The 18,166-nt window shown below is 51.8% G+C and overlaps 1 protein-coding gene across 5 annotated transcripts in view; it reads right to left on the bottom strand.

Moving 5' to 3' along the window:
* Window positions 1-17,955, bottom strand: part of LOC125449295 (histone acetyltransferase KAT5) — a 30,016-nt gene extending 12,061 nt beyond the window's left edge. The window contains exons 1-6 of one of the 5 annotated variants that reach the window (XM_059641569.1): window positions 17,673-17,955; window positions 10,864-10,932; window positions 8,771-8,907; window positions 6,479-6,541; window positions 3,090-3,194; window positions 224-319 (exon numbers count right to left, since the gene is read on the bottom strand). In XM_059641569.1, the coding sequence (XP_059497552.1) occupies window positions 224-319; window positions 3,090-3,194; window positions 6,479-6,541; window positions 8,771-8,907; window positions 10,864-10,932; window positions 17,673-17,739 (537 nt within the window). In that variant the 5' untranslated portion in view covers window positions 17,740-17,955. Of the gene's footprint in view, window positions 1-223; window positions 320-3,089; window positions 3,195-6,478; window positions 6,545-8,770; window positions 8,908-10,863; window positions 10,933-17,672 lie in introns of all 5 variants that reach the window. The other 4 variants (XM_059641568.1, XM_059641571.1, XM_059641570.1 and 1 more) reach the window with 4 other exon arrangements.
* Between the last annotated feature and the right edge of the window lie 211 nt (window positions 17,956-18,166).

Raw genomic sequence — 18,166 nt, 5'->3', positions numbered from 1 at the left:
GACGGGCCTAGCCAATGATGCCCACATCCTGTGAATGAATAATTAAAACCTCCCATCCCAACTGCATTCAGGGAACTGCTGGTGTTGGAGGCAGGAAGAAATAAAAGGATATACTGATAGGCTGGGATAAGGAGACATGGAATGAGGAGTATTAACACTGACAACAGAGACCAAACCTCCCCACAAACCCCCACTCCCCCTCACAGCTGCCTCTGAAACTCACCTGCGCAAAGACGGGTGTGGGTATTTCTGGAGTTGGTGCCACAGGAGTTGCTGGAGAGCACTGGGTTGTGAGGGAAACAGCCTCCAACTTCCTCTTCTGCAAGGGAATCCAAAACATTTCTCATGTAAAGTGCTTCTGTGGGACCCATACAGGCCACCCACACCACCCTCCCCCCAGCTTCTCTGCATAACCTTCCAAGCTTGCCAGCATTGAACCCCGTCCTGATCGAGCCATTATATCACAACAGTGACTGACACAGTGGGATCTGGGCACTCTGTACACTGGGGCAGGAAGGAGCAAGAAGGGCACTAATGCCTCTTAGGAAGGGGACAGGGTTTGCACCAAACAGGGTCACACACATTGTGATGGGGGCTGAGAGATGAGTGAATCTGGTGAAGCCACAAACATTCACGTCCATGCCAGGCATCCCCGAGGTTACAGTGCGGAGATACTGAACAAGATGTCTGAGACAGCATTCCAAAAGGTTGGTGGGTCACTGCGTCTGCCTCAGTCTTACGCTCATCGAGAGGTAGTGTCGGGGACACAAATAGGATGTCCTGTGCCTAGCCCACCACAATTGCCCGCTTCACCAGACCTTCCAAATGAACCAGACCAAGTGCTGCAGTGAGATTCAGGTTACACAGTAGCTCAACAGCAGCATTTGGTCACTGCCCCTCCTGTGAGGTGGTCAGTGGCCACTGCAAACTGAAACAGGAGGGATCAGCAGTCGAGGTGAGAGAAGCACCATTGTTTCAATGTTCAGAGATTCAGGCAGCGCCGCTATTCTGGCACAGAACAAGTAACAAGGGAGCCACAGTTCTTCAAACAAATCTAACATTTCCAGAGGTATACTGCAGGTGTGCTGCAAATTTTCTTTCGTGTTTTTATTCAAAATGATTGGGAAAGGAATATAAAGCAGAGATGAGACAGTGATGTTGGTTTAGAAAGCCAGAAGCCCACTCTAATGCCCTGGGGACACAGGGACATCCAAAAAGTCTACCTCCAATTGCTGAATAAAACCCAGAAATGAAAGCTAGTCTCAGTGAAGGTGACCACGAAACCATCATTGACTGTTGTAAAAACCCATCTGGTTCACTAATGTCCTTTAGTGATGGAAATCTGTACCTGGTCTGGCCTACCACATGACTCCAGCCCCCACCGCAATGAGAATAGCTCATAACTGCCCCCTGAAATGGCCGAGCGAGCCACTTCATTCAAAGGGCAGCGAGGGACAGGCCTTGCCAGCCAAATCCAAATCCCGTGAGAAAATATAAGAGGAACCTAGCAGGCTGGATTGCTACATTTATAAACAATCTTGTGCCTGAGAGGGTTTATTCACCTCGTTAAGATAGCTCACTACAGCACGAGGCAAAACTAACCAAACATTTATCACCACCATCCTCAGATCCCAGCACACACTCAAACAGGGGCAATTAACAGCAAAATAACATCTTACTGCTGGTCACTCGTCTGCTGGGATCAATTTCCCCAAATATATTTCGGGAAATGATTTGGAAATCTAGAACTATATTCCCGATGCACCCCTAACATCAACACCACCTTGCAGAGGGATAACTGGGCCTTTCAAGAAGAAGATATTGAAATTTCTGTTGGTCAAGATATGGGGGTAACAGGTATGAGTGCGGCTAAGTGGGCCTCCCTTTCCTGTGTAGCTGTTTAGAGGGGTTGAACGGCCTCCTTTTATTCCCCTATAAAAGGTCCAAGCAAGGAGCTAAATGGTCTATTCGGAAACAAAGGAATGCCTCGTTGTGATAGCTTCTCTACAGACTGAAAGCGAGTAAAGGACTTAGAAAGCAGTGGCTTTGAAAATAATCTTTTCTCCAACAACCAACATGTGCTGCTCCACGCAGGCAATTTCAAGAGGTGAAGGAATGAGAGGAGCACATGACCAGTCAGATGGGTCAGTGGGCCGGAGTGGGTATGGATAGGATGGAAGGACAGGTTACATTTCAAATTGGATTTAGAGTGAACAATTTTGCCAGAGTGAAAGGGCCCCCAGAAAAATAAAAGGCACAGGTTAGAGTCTATAAGGCACCTGACCAGACTGCAGAAAGCAAGGAGTTAGAGCAAAGGTACACTCAAATCATTGGTAACATTGCAAAACATTTCTATTCCCCAATCAAACTGTGTTTCCTATCAAATATATTAACCACCCTTGTGCAAGTCCTGCCAGCTTTACACCAAAAACACCTAAATCTGGGCAGTACCTACGTAAAATGGTCACGCTGTAATTGCGCCCTCTCATCAGTGGAGGCGCTGCCACACCGTGACATGTTTACATAGGGAGTTCCCATTATAAACGTGGACAGCCTGCCTGGCTGGCCAAAGGTGGTACGGCAGTGCTAAGTGGAGCACAAGTCTGGGAGTGGTTACAGTAATATAACCCAACATGAAGAAAGGTTACAGTAATATAACTGAACACCACTCATTCCTTGTACAACGGACATTTAAACTCAACGAGCAGAGAACTGATCTCCCAGCAGGGCCCTGCAGCCTTCTCCCTTCTATCCTTACCCTGTAGGGCTGCCATCTTAAACCAGTATTATTGACCAATGGATACCTGACACCCAGGGATGAAGGGTGAGACGCCAGACTGCGGCCCTAAGGTTCTGGGGGATGGGGTTACAGTGGTCATTTTGGACAGAGCACATGCCATCAGAACAGAAAGTCACAAAAGCATTTAAATGGCTAGCCCTGGTGCCAATGTACTGGACATCCAATCCAAGGAGGGCAGGTGGCAGGAATATCCTAGAACACGGATACTAGGGGCTAGAAAGGAGTTAAATTTCATCACAACTGACTCACATCACCAGCAAGCGGTCAAACAAGTATAAAGGCAACTCACGGATAACAAATTTTTTGTGACGTTTTCGATGCTGTTGGTCCTGTCTGGTATCTTCACGACAGGGACCCTTTGTAAACTAGCACTTGAGGCTAAGTAGGGCAAGCCCTGCTCCACACAATACCATAGAAGGGGGAGAAAGAGACACAACAGGTTATCCTGGTAGAGCGACCAATGGCAGCCTGACTGTGATCCTCATCTGGTTTTCAAAGCCCCTCCATGGCCTCCTCTGCAACCTCCGCCAGACCCAATAACCCTCTGAGATTTCTGTGCTCCTCCAACTCCAGCCTTTTCAGCATCCACTGATTTCCATCAGTCCATCATTAGTGCCTTTAGCTGCCTGAGGCGTCAAGTTGTGGAACTCACTCACTAAGCCTCTCCAGCTCTCTCCTCCTTTAACACGCTCCTTAGCGCAGACCTCTGTGACCCAGCTTTTGGTCATCTGTCCCCGCTATCTCCCAATATGGGTCAGGGAGAAATTCTGCCTGAGATTTCCTTTCCTGTGGAGGATACAAATTGAGTCATTGTGAACTATGAGGTCCCTATATTCCAGAGGCCCTGTAACACCCCAGGGACCAGAAACTGTGACTCTCTAGATGTGAAGACAGGAGGGCACTCTTTGGTGAAACGGTTGGTCACTCCGGGGCTCAGCCTGGGGCTGTCAGTGCCCAAGTGTTGCTGCGCCCCTGGGTATCAGGCTGAACCAGTCTAGGTATTACACAGGGACCAAACACCTTTGTGCAACTTGAGTCTAAGGCTATGCAATGGGTTTCTGACGAGGCTCCTCCCAGACAGGGGTTCTCTATCCAAATGCAATGCTGACTTCACCAAATGCTCGCACGCGTAGTCCAGTAGGGATGGGGGGGTGGGGTGGAAAAAGGGGAGAGGAATACTTTTCATTAAACGCCCTCCCCTCACCCATCGATACTGATATAATAATAGTCTCTCCCCCCCCATCTCCCCACAATAAGAGGAACTTGCATTTGTATAAAGCTCCTTCCGCCACTCAGGACATACCCACCAATGAAGGGAACGTGGCAGTCACCTTTGGCACAGAGCCAGATCTCACGAAAGGAGATGGTTATTGGTCACGGGGGTAAGATGTGAGCAACAGGTCACCGGGGAGAACTCAACTATAGCAAATAGGCTGCTGGCTCCTGCCACTGCAGCACATTTTGATGTTAAAACAGGTTGGCTAGCCTTCTGTAATGGCAAAAACACATGATCCGGAAAGCCGCTAACAGAGGGCCCAGTGTGTATCTGTATCATAGTTGGCTGAATGTTGCTCAGCTCTGCGTCAAAGGGATATGGGTGTCATTCACAGAAAAAATAATGCTGGTACAATGCACAACTGGGCTTTACAAAGCATGTAAGATTCCTATTTCTCTGGGTCCTTTCCCCACCTCAGGGCATTTCAAAGCTTCACAGCCAATTACAGACTTTATGGAAGGGTAGTCACTGTAGGAAATGCAGCAGTCGCACACGTAAACCAACAGCCCACAACTAAATTAATGACTAGATGCTCTCTACCTGTGACATTGGTCGAGGGGCTATCACGGAGGACAGTGTGATGAACTCTCTCACTTCTACAAATTAGCAACTGGGGATCATTTCACCTACACGTGAGAGGGTCACAACAGCAATTAAAGCAACACCCCTGCCCCACCAACAGGCCAATACTGCCCAGCACTGTGCTGGGAGTGCTGAGCTGGATTATGGGACTCAAGCCTCCAGCGTAGGGTTGGGAGGCAGAACTTTGTGATTCAGAAGGGAACAGTGATCACACCAAGATTAACAGGTGAAGTTCAGGATTGAGAAGGTGGAGAGTCTTAACCTACTGTCCCCGTCACCCTGGTCAAACCAGTCCACATGGATCCATTCTAAACTAGGCAAGGATTCATAAATTAAGCCCCGGACAAACTTTTCGGCGTTGTTTCAGGAAAGTGAGCAATTCAGTTCATTAAAATTACCCCAACTCAAGCTCAAAAATGCCACTTTCAAACAGCGCTCACATTGGGACAGGGGTGAGATCCCCGAGCCTGTTGGTCCATCAGTATGTGACTGACTGCCTGTGGTCTTGGCTCCATTTCTCTGCCTGACGCCACCTCATCCTTAATTCCCTCGTTGGTTAAAAACTTTTAACTCAGCCTTGAATGATATTTAGTGGCCCAGCCTCCACTGCTCTTTGGAGGAAGAGAATTCCACAGACTCACGACCCTCAGAGACAAGAAATTCCTCCTCATCTCCATAGATCCCTCATTTGGAGTGTGCCCATTTGTTGCAGACATCCTCCATGATAGGAAACATCCACTCAACCCCCTCAGGACCTTATATATTTCAATAAGATAACCTCTCGTTCTTCTAAAATCAACGAATACCAGCCCTAACACTGATCCAATGACTCTGTCCCCACCTCACTCGAACACAGAACACTGTCCAAAGTTGGTAGATTCATAGAATCACTGAATCCTTACAGCGTGTACATTGAGTCCACTCTCCGAAGAGCATCCCACCCAGACCCCACTAGCACCCCTGCCCACCCACTATCCCTGCAATTCCCCATAACCAATCCACCTGGCCTGCACATCCCTGGACGCTACAAGGCAATTTAGCACGACCAATTCACCCTAACCTGAACACCATTGGCCTGGGGGAGGAGAACATGCAAACTCCACACAGACAGTCACCTGAGGGTGAATATAAACCAGGATCCCTGGCGCTGTGAGGCAACAGTGCTAACTATTGAGCCACCATGCCACCTCTTGCCTGCCTACTTTCCTAGCAGGTTAAGGCAGAAGAAACAATAACAAGGAGTGGGAGACCCACTGAGCCCAGTTCCACCAATGGTTAGCTCATGGCTTAACTCTGTCTGCCCACCTTGATCCTGTAACTTCAAAGGCCCATTCCCCATCTTCAAAAAGAGAATTAATCTCAGTCCTGATGTTTCCCAGTGACCTCAAAACTGGAGGGAACAGTTTCCCTTCTAAGAGCCTGATGGATTCAGGCTCTTTGAGACTTGAGGGAAATATAAATACATCCATGGAACCCACCTGGGTTAGCTCATCTAATCTGGCTGGAAACCAGGGAGCCACAGTGTGACTGAAACCTAAACAATAGGCAGAAGGTGTGAAGAGAGACAGAGACTTTGTCAGTCTCTGAATCAGGAGGATATTAAGATGCCCTCAAGTAAAGCTGGGGTGGGGGCGGTGGGAGAACTGGCAAGGAGCGTGGGCAGCTGGCTGGTGGGGCAATGGGCCCAGCAATCAAAAGAAATTAACAAGCAATTTTCCTCTCTGAGGTTGGGTCAGAAGCACTGCACTGACTGTCATTAATAACATCAACTGGAAGGTAGAGACAGCCCTTTTGGAATAGGATTAAGAAATCTGCAGTACCGGTGTTGGAATGGTTTTGCCAATCCCTGCTGCTGGTGTGTGCAGTGAAAGATCGAGTGTCTTCTTCTGAGGAGGAATAGAGATTAGGTTACTCACGTACATGGTCCAACAACACAATTACGGCTGCTTTTGCCAGGCTTCAAAATCCTCCAGGGCCTCACTAACACTCCCTTGTTCCTGCTGCCTCCCCCTACCACCGTCACACCCCGAAACCCCCACCTCTCCCTCTCAATCTCAGCTAGGAGAAACACCCTCATGGCCACCCAACTGAGACCAGCTCATGCAGCAAGTAACAAGGTGCAGAGATATTTGGGCGGGGTGGAAGCTGGGCAGAGTCTAAGAGATCATTAAAAGCTGGGAGCAAAGGATAACAAAAACAGAATAGAATGAGGCTAAATGACAGGAGGCCTTGACATTATGGGGGACTGTACCTGAAAGGTACACAGAAAACTCTGGTCAGACTTCACCTGCAGTCACTGTGCTCAGTCCCAGACACCTGACCTCAGGATAGGGCTTGAACGGAAGAAGGGCAGCCCAGATTCACCAGAATCTTTATTGGCTGTAAAGCGCTGCAGGGGCATCCTGAGGATGTGAAAGGTGCTATGTAAATGCAAGATGTTCCCAGTGAACCCATACGTCCCTATACGCCTGTTCTTACCTTAGCCTGTCCATGAGCACCCCCACACCCCATCCCACCCCAACCCCCTCCCCGCCTGTGCGTCCGCGCCTCACCCCAACCCCCTCCCCGCCTGTGCGTCCGCGCCTCACCCCGCACCCTCCACGTCTGTGCGTCCGCGCCTCACCCCAACCCCCTCCCCGCCTGTGCGTCCGCGCCTCACCCCAACCCCCTCCACGTCTGTGCGTCCGCGCCTTATCCCCCAACCCCTATGTCTGTGCGTCCCCGCCTCACCCCGCATCCCAGTCTGTGCGTCCGCACCTCAACCCCCAAGTCTGTGCGTCTGCACCTCACACCCCAACCCCTACGTCTGTGCGCCCCGACCTCGCCCCCCCCAACCCCTACGTCTGTGCATCCCTGCCTCACCCCCCATGTCTGTGCGTCCGTTCCTCACCCCCCCAACCCCCACGTCTGTGCATCCGCTCCTCACCCCGCTAACCCCCACATCTGTGCGCCCCTGCCTCACCCCCCAACCCCTCACGTCTGTGCGTCTGCACCTCAACCCCCAAACCCCACGCCTGTGCATCCCCACCTCACCTGACACCCCCTCCCCGCCTGTGTGTCCCCTCCTCACCTGACACCACCCCCCGCCTGTGCATCCCCCCCTCACCCGACAGCCCCCTCACCTCAGCCTGTGCGCACTTACTCATCTCACCCTGCACACCACCACCCCCCTCAGCCTCTCCATACTCACCTCACCCTGCACACCATCCCCACCTCAGCCTGTCCGTACTCACCTCACCCTGCACACCGCCCCCTCAGCCTGTCCATTATCCCACTTATTTCAACTCAAAACTCTCCTTTGAACACGCTCCCCTTTTCATCCTCTGCACCTACCACAGCCTCACTCTCCGATAAACACTCCCTCTTTCTCCACTCTTGCACCCACTCTCTCCCCTGCTGCCTCTCTTCCTATTTGCCCCCCATTGTAACATCCCCACTACCACCCACCACCCACAGCAAGCCCCTCCCCAGTGTCTGCTCTACCTGCCCACTCTCTCGCCTGTTCCACCATGGCCCCTTAATCCCTCTTAGAACATCTCTTACCCCCTCTCCACTTCCTCCGTACACCCTCTGTTCCTACACCAAGCCATAGCTCATATCTCCCTCCCACCCCTGGCATCCGTCACATCAACCATCCGCTACCCCACCACCACCCCTCACCTCTACATTTCTCTTTCTCTCTGCTCACCTTCATCCATTGTCTCCCGCTCCGCCCTCTCAGCCTCGGTCTCCCCAATTATAGATGCTCATTTCTACCAGAGCCCCTCTCTCCTTTCACACCTCAGTCCCACTGTCTCCAGCCTCCACCCATAGCCTCCCTATTCTTCTGTATTTCCCTCAAAGCCTCTCACTCTCCTGCTCTCTGCTGACCTCTTTTGGTCCCATTTCTCCACTTTCCCTTCATAACCTCTTCCTCTCTGTCCTCCCCTCTCTTTCTCTCCAACCTCTCGCTGGTTCTCCCTCCCGCTCTCCTTCCTCCCCTCTCTGCATGCATCCCCCCACCCTCCCCTCATAGCCACTCACCCCCCTTCCTCCTCTTGCAACACATCTATCTTACGTCTTTATCTCTCTCTCTCTCCAAACAGTTATGATTCAAACTGCAGAGTCATTACCAGATCCCTCTCAGGAGAGCTCGGCCTGGATCCTGGGAGGCCATTCTTCGTTGGAGTCTTAGCTTCCTTTTTTGGGAACTGGATTTTCTTGAGGTCCAACCTTTCAGGAGTCACCCACTCGTCCAGACGCTTGTTAACTGTGGGAAAAAAATTCAACTTTAACGCACACCTCAGTGAGAACAGTGAGCCACGAAACCCCTAAACAAACCCCCACCTTGTTACCATCTTGAAACCATGTTCCCCAGATTCCCAAACACCCTACAGTACCAACTCTACCATCCACTCCTCACCCTTTCAAACACCTTCAACCCTGATAACCACTGTGACCCCGCCCAACATCAGTGCTAAATATTCAGATTTCCAGCTTCTGTACTGTTTTCGTTTAAATTAACAAAAGCCAGACTCACTGCTCCAATACATTTACATGAGGAACTGACAGCTGCTACTGTCAGACAGCCAGGGCATTTGCCAGCAGCACAGCAGATATGGCCCCACCAGTGTCGTGCCGTGACAGACCCACCCCCACCGGTATGGCCCCACCAGAATCATGCCACGACAGACCTGCCCCCACCGGAACAGCAACCCAGTCTCATGCTGCAACAGACCCGCCCCCACCGGTACTGTACCCCAGTGTCATGCCGCGACAGACCTGCCCCCACCAGTACAGCACCCCAGTCTCATGCCGCGACAGACCCGTCCCCACCGGTACTGTACCCCAGTGTCATGCCGCGACAGACCCGCCCCCACCGGTACTGTACCCCAGTGTCATGCCGCGACAGACCCGCCCCCACCGGTACTGTACCCCAGTGTCATGCCGCGACAGACCCGCCCCCACCGGTACTGTACCCCAGTGTCATGCCGCGACAGACCCGCCCCCACCGGTACTGTACCCCAGTGTCATGCCGCGACAGACCCGCCCCCACCGGTACTGTACCCCAGTGTCATGCCGCGACAGACCCGTCCCCACCGGTACAGCACCCCAGTGTCATGCCGCGACAGACCCGCCCCCACCGGTACTGTACCCCAGTGTCATGCCGCGACAGACCCGTCCCCACCGGTACAGCACCCCAGTCTCATACAGGGACAGACCCGTCCCCACCGGTACTGTACCCCAGTGTCATGCCGCAACAGACCCGCCCCCACCGGTACTGTACCCCAGTGTCATGCCGCGACAGACCCGTCCCCACCGGTACAGCATCCCAGTCTCATGCCGCGACAGACCCGCCCCCACCAGTACAGCACCCCAGTGTCATGCCGCGACAGACCCGCCCCCACCGGTACTGTACCCCAGTCTCATGCCACGACAGACCCGCCCCCACCAGTACAGCACCCCAGTCTCATGCCGCGACAGACCCGCCCCCACCAGTACAGCACCCCAGTGTCATGCCGCGACAGACCCGCCCCCACCGGTACTGTACCCCAGTGTCATGCCGCGACAGACCCGCCCCCACCGGTACTGTACCCCAGTCTCATGCCGCGACAGACCCGCCCCCACCAGTACAGCACCCCAGTGTCATGCCGCGACAGACCTGCCCCCACCGGTACTGTACCCCAGTCTCATGCCGCGACAGACTCGCCCCCACCAGTACAGCACCCCAGTGTCATGCCGCGACAGACCCGCCCCCACCGGTTCAGCACCCCAGTGTCATGCCGCGACAGACCCACACCCACCAGTATAGCACCCCAGTCTCATGCCGCGACAGACCCATCCCCCACCGGTACTGAAACCAGTCTCAAACAGGGACAGACCCGTCCCCACCAGTATAGCACCCCAGTGTCATGCCGTGACAGACCCATCCCCACCGATACAGCACCCCAGTCTCATACAGGGACAGACCCATCCCCACCGGTACAGCACCCCAGTCTCATACAGGGACAGACCCATCCCCACCGGTACAGCACCCCAGTCTCATACAGGGACAGACCCATCCCCACCGGTACAGCACCCCAATGTCATGCCACGACAGATCCGCTCCCACTGGTACTGAAACCAGTCTCATACAGGGACAGACCTGTCCCCAGCAGTACAGTACCCTAATGTTATACAGTGGTGAAAGCACAGTGTGAAATGTGACTTTATGTTCAATACTTACAGTCTATGTAATGGACATAGAACACCTTGCGCCCGCTGATGTCTTTGACGCTGAGGATTTCTGCAAGTGCTGGGGTAAAAAGGAGTAAATAACACATCAGTTTTCCTCAAATGAATGGCTGCAGACAGGTATTCATCATTTCAAACCCAGACATCACCTGAGCCAGCTTCAGGACATAGCACTCACTCCATGTTAACCCTTTCAACCCATTCCACTCTGCACACACTGGTCTAACCGTGCCCACCTTGTTTTTCAGCTTCTCTCAAGCCACCCAACTCTGAAGAGGTCTACTCGACCCTTAAAGCCATCCTTGTAACAGGAGATGACCATTCAGCCTCTCTGGTCTAGAATTAAAAAACAAACATTCCCTTTACAAGTCCTGACAGGTTGGTAGGGATGTCTCAGTACAACAGGAGGACTTTGATTACTTCCTTTATGAAGAAACTGGATCATATTCAGCACCTGATATTTCAACTTCCGGAGAATAAATGATCAGCTGATATATCACTGTGATTAACCTGGCAGTTTTTTGTACGGCCATGCTGACACTTCAAGAAGCATTTCACCGGCTGCCAAGCATTCTTTTGGTATGTCCCAAAGTGGTGTAGTTACTATCTAAATGCAAGTCCTTTCTTTGCCCCATTCCTGTTATTGGGGCGACAGCAGCTCCCACACCCCCATCCCCAGCGCTTGCATTCAAAATGACGCCATTGGCTCCCTACTGGCCTAGAGGGTGTCACTGCGTGAGCCAAATAACTAATAATTAACTAAAGGCAGTCCAATAAATTCTACTCTAAGGCTGTAAACTTAAGACATGCAAGGCCAGCGAAGCAAAATGTGTAGCCCGTCATGGGTGCAGAGTTCTGGAGCTGCCAGAGTTCCAGATAACCACATATGCAAGATGTGTTCCAAGCTGCAGAAGCTGGAGCTCTGGGATTCAGAGCTGGCACACGGGTTGGTGACACAGTGGCACATCCACAAGGCTGAGAGTTACATGGATAGCATGTTCAGAGATGTGGCCACACTGCAGCTCAAGGGATGAGAGGGAAGTAGGGAATGAATGACCACCAGGCAATTTAGAAAGGGCAGGCAGGTACTGCAGGAGTCCCTTGCAATCCCATTCACTAACCAGTATTCCATTCTGGAAGCTGAAGATGGTGCTAGTGCCTTGGAACATGCAGTCAGAGCCACACTTCTGACACGATAAGTGGCTTGACTGTATGGGGGCTGAGGAAGAAGAAGTAAGGAACAGCAACAGTGATATGAGATTCTTTAATGAGGGGAGCAGACAGGTATTTCTGCAGAAAAAGTCAACTCCAGGATGGTGTGTTGCCTCCCTGGTGCCAGGGTCAGGGATGTCACTGAGTGACTGCAGGGCATCCTGAAAGGGGAGGGCCATGGGTTAGAGACTGTGGTATGTGTTGGTACCAACAATATGGGGAAAGTGAGGAATGAAGTCAGGGATCTAGGCAATGGATTAAAAAGCTGGACCTCAGTAGTTGTAATCTCTGGATTACTCCTGGTGCCACAGGCCAGCGAGTAAAGAAGTAGGAAAATAGGACAGACAAGATGTGTGGTTCAAGAGCTGCTACAAGAGGGGGGAGGGTTTAATTTCTGGGATCACTGGGACTGCTCCTGGGGAAGGTGGGACATGTACACACAGGGCAGGCTGCACCTGAACCATACTGGGACCAACATTTCCTGCAAGTAAGTGTGCCAATGCTGTTGGGAGGAGTTTAAACTAGTCCGGAAGGGGAAGGGGGCACAGTATATTAATGAAACAGAGACACGCCATGCTACAGCAAAGGAAGCAAGTAGCAGTGAGTTCAAATATATTGACTGTCAAGACAGTAAGGTAAGGCTGGAGCGTTTTTACTTTAATGCTAGGAGTGTAATGGGTAGAACTGATGAGTTAATGGCGTGGATTGACACACAGAGGTATGATATTGCTGCCATCACAGAAACATGGTTGAGGGAAGGGCTGGACCGGCAACTCAACATTCAAGGCGAAAGGATCTTTAGGTGAGATAGAGGAGGCTGTAAAAAGGGTGGTGGTGAGGCACTATTGATTAGAGTCAACTGCTGCTGTAAGGAAAGATGGACTCTCCGAAGGATCTTCAAATGAGGCTTTGTGAGTAGAACGAAGGAATGTTAAGAGGGCAGCCACTTCACTGGCGCTGTATTAGAGGCCCTCAAAGGGTCAGTGGGAAGTCGAGGGGTGAATATGTAGACAATTCAGAGGCGTGTATATGTAATAAGTGGGTAATTATACTGCGGGATTTCAACATTACTGACATAAATTGTGATAGTCACAGTGTTCATGGTTTAGCAGGGATGGATTGCTTGAAATGTATCCAGGGGAGTTTTTTGTACCGATACGTAGAAGGCCCAACAAGGGACAGCACAGTGCTGGAGCTGGTTCTGGGGCAAGAAGCCAGACGAATGTTCGATGTGGCAGTGGGGGAGCATTTAGACAATACGGTACACTTCAAATTTGTTCTGGACACGAAAAGAGATGGCCTGCAAACAACAGCTTTGGGCTGGGGGAGGGAGATGTTATTAGAATAAAGCAGGATCTGGCCACAGTTGACTGGAACAGCTCCTTGCAGGTAAGTCTACAGCAGAGCAATGGTGGGCATTCACAAAGGAGCTGGGGGGGGGCGGAATACAGGTCCAACATGCAGCTTTTAAGCAGAAATGTAGCAGCAATAAGTTCAGGGAACCCTGGAAGTCTGGGATAATTTGGGACTGAATGAGGAAAAGGATGTCCAAACAGAGCAATTCAGCTGTGATTCGAGAAGGAAACAGGAAGTGTACGAGGGAACTTAAGAAAGCCATTAGAAGAACGAAAATGGGAAATGGGAAAGGACTTACAAACAACGTTAGGGAGAATCCTAAGTACATTAGAGAGAAGAGATTAACCAGGAACAGAGTCGGGCCCATTAGGGAGCCAGGGACAATCTGTGTGTGAAACGGCAGGATATTGGAAGAGTGTTAAATCAATATTTCTCTTCAGTCTTCACTATGGAAAGGAGAATGTAGGTATGGAATTCAGGAAAAAGGGACTTTGAGCAACTTGCACAGTTCGACCTGGGAAATGGAGAGGTATTGGAGGCTCTGTCAGGCTTAAAAACAGACAGAACCCCGGCCCAGACACGGGAGGTGAAGCAGGAAACTACAGTGGCTCCGACACAAAGTTTTAATTCCTTTCTGGCCACAGGAGGACTTGACAGCAGCTAATGTGGGTCCACCTTTCAAGAAGGGTGGTAGAGATGAACCAGGAAATTACAGACGAGTGAAACTCATGTCAGTGGTAGGGAAACTATTGGAGCAAATTCTGAAGGAGAGAATTAATAAATATTCACTTGCAAAAACATGGCTTTATCAGAGGGAGGTCATGCCTAACACATTTGTTGGAATTTACCAAAAAATGATAGAATGTGTGGATGAGGCAAGTTCCATTGATGTACTTTATATGGATTTTAGCAAAGCTTTTGGTCAGGTCCCACGTGGGAGACTAATTGAGAAGGTTAAAGCGCATGGAACAGAGGAAAACTTGGCGAGATGCATCAGAAACTGGCTCAGTAATAGGGCATAAAGGGTAGTGGGAGAAGGCTATTTGAGTAACTGGAAGCTGGTGTGTGTGTTGTACCACAAGGATCTGTGCTCGGGCCCTTATTGTTACGTCCATAAATGATTTGGATGACAATGTGAGGGGAATATTAAGCAAACTCGCAGACGACACCAAGATTGATAGGGTGGCTAATAGTGATGATGGTTGCGGGTTACATGAAGATTATAGTCGGGTTGGTCAGATGGGCACTTTGGAAGGAGAACCAAGATGAGGGAGTAACTAATGAATGGCAGAACACAGGGTAACTTAGAGGAACAGAGGGATCTTCGGGTAATTATTCACAGATCCCTGAAGTCGGCAGAGCATGTGAACAGGACAGGTAAGAAGGCCGATGGAACACTTGCTTTCATCAGTCGTGGCATAGAGTACAAGAGCAGGGAGGTAATGTTGAAGTTGTACAGGGTGTTGGTTAGGCCACAGCTGGAGTACTGTGTGCAGTCCTGGTCACCTCACTACAGGAAGGACGTGATAGCACTAGAGGGGGTAGAGGAGGTTCACCAGCATATAGCCTGGGGTGGAGAAACTGAGCGGTGAGGAGAGACTGGGTAGGTTTGGATTGTTTTCTCTAGAGCAGAGAAGACTGAGGGGGTGACAAGAATGAGATGTACACAACTATGTATGAACAGGGCGAGTAGAGAGCAGCTGCTACCTTTCGTTGCAGGGTCTATCTCGAGATGTCATAGTTTTACGGTAAGAGGCAGGAGATTCTGAGGGGATTTGAGGAAAACCTTTTCACTCAGGGGGTGCTGGGAATCTCGAATGCACTTCCTGGGAGGTATTAGAGACCGGAAACATTACAACCTTTAAAAACATTTGGATGTGCACTATAAATATAGATACATTCAAGGATCTGGGACGAGGGCAGGAAACTGGGATTAGTGCATCTAGTATCAGAGATAATGGGAACTGCAGATGCTGGAGATTCCAAGATAATAAAATGTGAGGCTGGATGAACACAGCAGGCCAAGCAGCATCTCAGGAGCACAAAAACTGACGTTTCGGGCCTAGACCCTTCATCAGAGAGGGGGATGGGGGGAGGGAACTGGAATAAATAGGGAGAGAGGGGGAGGCGGACCGAAGATGGAGAGTAAAGAAGATAGGTGGAGAGGGTGTAGGTGGGGAGGTAGGGAGAGGATAGGTCAGTCCAGGGAAGACGGACAGGTCAAGGAGGTGGTCTTCCCTGGACTGACCTGTCGCCTCCCTACCTCCCCACCTACACCCTCTCCACCTATCTTCTTTATTCTCCATCTTCGGTCCGCCTCCCCCTCTCTCCCTATTTATTCCAGTTCCCTCCCCCCATCCCCCTCTCTGATGAAGGGTCTAGGCCCGAAACGTCAGCTTTTGTGCTCCTGAGATGCTGCTTGGCCTGCTGTGTTCATCCAGCCTCACATTTTATTATCTTAGTGCATCTAGTGTTGGGATGAGGAACTATCCAGCAGAACCAGTTGGAGAGCCCCCGCAAGTGGCAAGAGGTATCACACTCTGGGAGATGTGGGACTGTGTGTCCTGCCAGGAGGAGATACTGTACTCTGGTGGATCCAGCGGGATCACACTCTCTGGAGAGGAGGAGGTACCTTACCACCGTAGTTCCACTGGGTGTGCCCTTGTGGATGGGACGGGTTACTGCACTATATCTGTTCCATTGAGGGCACTCCTCAAGACCAGGAGGATTTACTGTGCCCAGGGAGATTCAGTGGGACCACTCCTTATGACCAGAAAGAAGATCCACTGGGAGCGTCACTCATGGCCTGGAGAAGGCACTGCACTTCACAAGATCCAATGGGTGCCCACCAAACTCCACCGTGTCCTGGAGCAGATATCACACTCAGAGTTTCCAATAACAGCCTGTGCTCTGAGTCCTGCAGAAGGAGCTGCACTTTGCAAGATCCAAATGGCAATTTCCACCCCCCCCGCCCCATACCACATCCTGGAGGAGGTACCACACTCAGAGAGTTACAATGGGAGCAACCCCCCCATGGCCACGAGGAGGTATTGCTCCTTATATGAATTGCTGTGGGACTGCACTCCACAAGGGGAGCAACCGACTTCCCCTCACCCCTAACCCCACCCAATACAGCCAGAAGAGGGACTGCACTCAGAGGTCCAATGGGACCACCCCTTTGGCCTGTAGGAGGTACTAATGCCACAGGATCCAGTGGTATCACACCCCTCCTCCACGGCCTGATGCAGGTACTAGACTCAGGGCGATTCAGTGGCACTGCATCCCTTGCCCTGTGGCCAGGATGAGGCAGTGCATGTGGGGAGTTCCAATGGGAACCACCACCGTGGCTAAACGGAGAGATTGCTTCTCGAGATCTGCAGCGGGGGCACCCTCCAAAACTTTAAGGAGGTACTGCATTCAGGGATTTCCAGTGGGAACCACCCGCCATGGCCAGGTGGTGATATTACTCCTTTGGAGTTGCAGTGGGAGTGCTCCCTATGGTGTGGAGGAGGTACTGCACTCAGAGATTTCCAATGAGAGTGCAACCACCACCCCTGTCCCTATCGTGTGGAGCAGGTAGTACACACTTAGGGATTTCCAGAGGGAGCATACACCCCATCTGCCCCATGATGCTGAGGAGATACAGCTCTCAGGGATTTCCATTGGGAGCACCCCCATAACCTGGAGGAGGTACTCCACTCACAGACTTCCACCGGAGTGCACGCCCCTCATGGCCTGGAAGAGGTACTGCACACAGGGTTCTCCAGTGGGAGCGCTACCCACGTGACCTGGAGGAGGTACTGCACACAAGGTCCTCCAGTGGGAGCGCGCCCCACGTGGCCTGGAGGAGGTATTGCACACAGGGTCCTTCAGTGGGAGCGCTACCCACGTGGCCTGGAGGAGGTATTGCACACAGGGTCCTTCAGTGGGAGCGCTACCCACGTGACCTGGAGGAGGTACTGCACACAGCGTCCATCAGTGGGAGCGCGCCCCACGTGGCCTGGAGGAGGTACTGCACACAGGGTCCTCCAGTGGAAGCGCCCCACGTGGCCTGGAGGAGGTACTGCACACAGGGTCCTTCAGTGGGAGCGCGCCCCACGTGGCCTGGAGGAGGTACTGCACACAGGGTCCTCCAGTGGGAGCGCCCCCACACGGCATGGAGGACGAAATGCAAACAGCCCCGTCCGAGGGATGGTACACCGCGCCCGCCCGTCCGCCATGTCGGCTACTCACGCCACTCGTCCTCATTCTCCTGGTTCCTCCGGAGGACGGGAAGGCGGCATCCTTCGATCACCTCCATTGTTAGTCCGGGCGGTGAGTGTGACTGAGACAGAGGGTGAGACTCGGGTGGAAAATGCCGGTGCGGACGTTGATCACGCTCGGTCTTTCCCGCTCCCCGATGTCTCTTAGCCACGGGACGGCGGTGGAGTTTGTTTATTTCTTTCGATAAAAGTGTTTTTTCACCGACTCCGCTCCGCCGCAGCCGCCATCTTGTCCCCTCGGGGTCCTTCACGTCGCCGAGGAGGCCGCCGCACCGCCTGCCATCCCCCCGCAAAAACACGGCGAAATAATTCAATAAAGAGTGTGCCCAGAGATCCCAGCCCCCAGGAGAAGATGCTCTCACCCGCCAGAGGGGTAGGGGGGTTAATCTGATCATTTAAACTCACCAACATTTAGCACCCATTTCACCAGATAGGGTGTATAGGTGGCTATCTTAGTGCCTGTTT

The sequence above is a fragment of the Stegostoma tigrinum genome, chromosome 42 (genome assembly GCF_030684315.1).
Source record: "Stegostoma tigrinum isolate sSteTig4 chromosome 42, sSteTig4.hap1, whole genome shotgun sequence".
Classification (NCBI taxonomy): Eukaryota; Metazoa; Chordata; class Chondrichthyes; order Orectolobiformes; family Stegostomatidae; genus Stegostoma; species Stegostoma tigrinum.
Note: the sequence above shows the minus strand (reverse complement) of the source record. Positions and strands in the feature narration are given on the sequence as shown.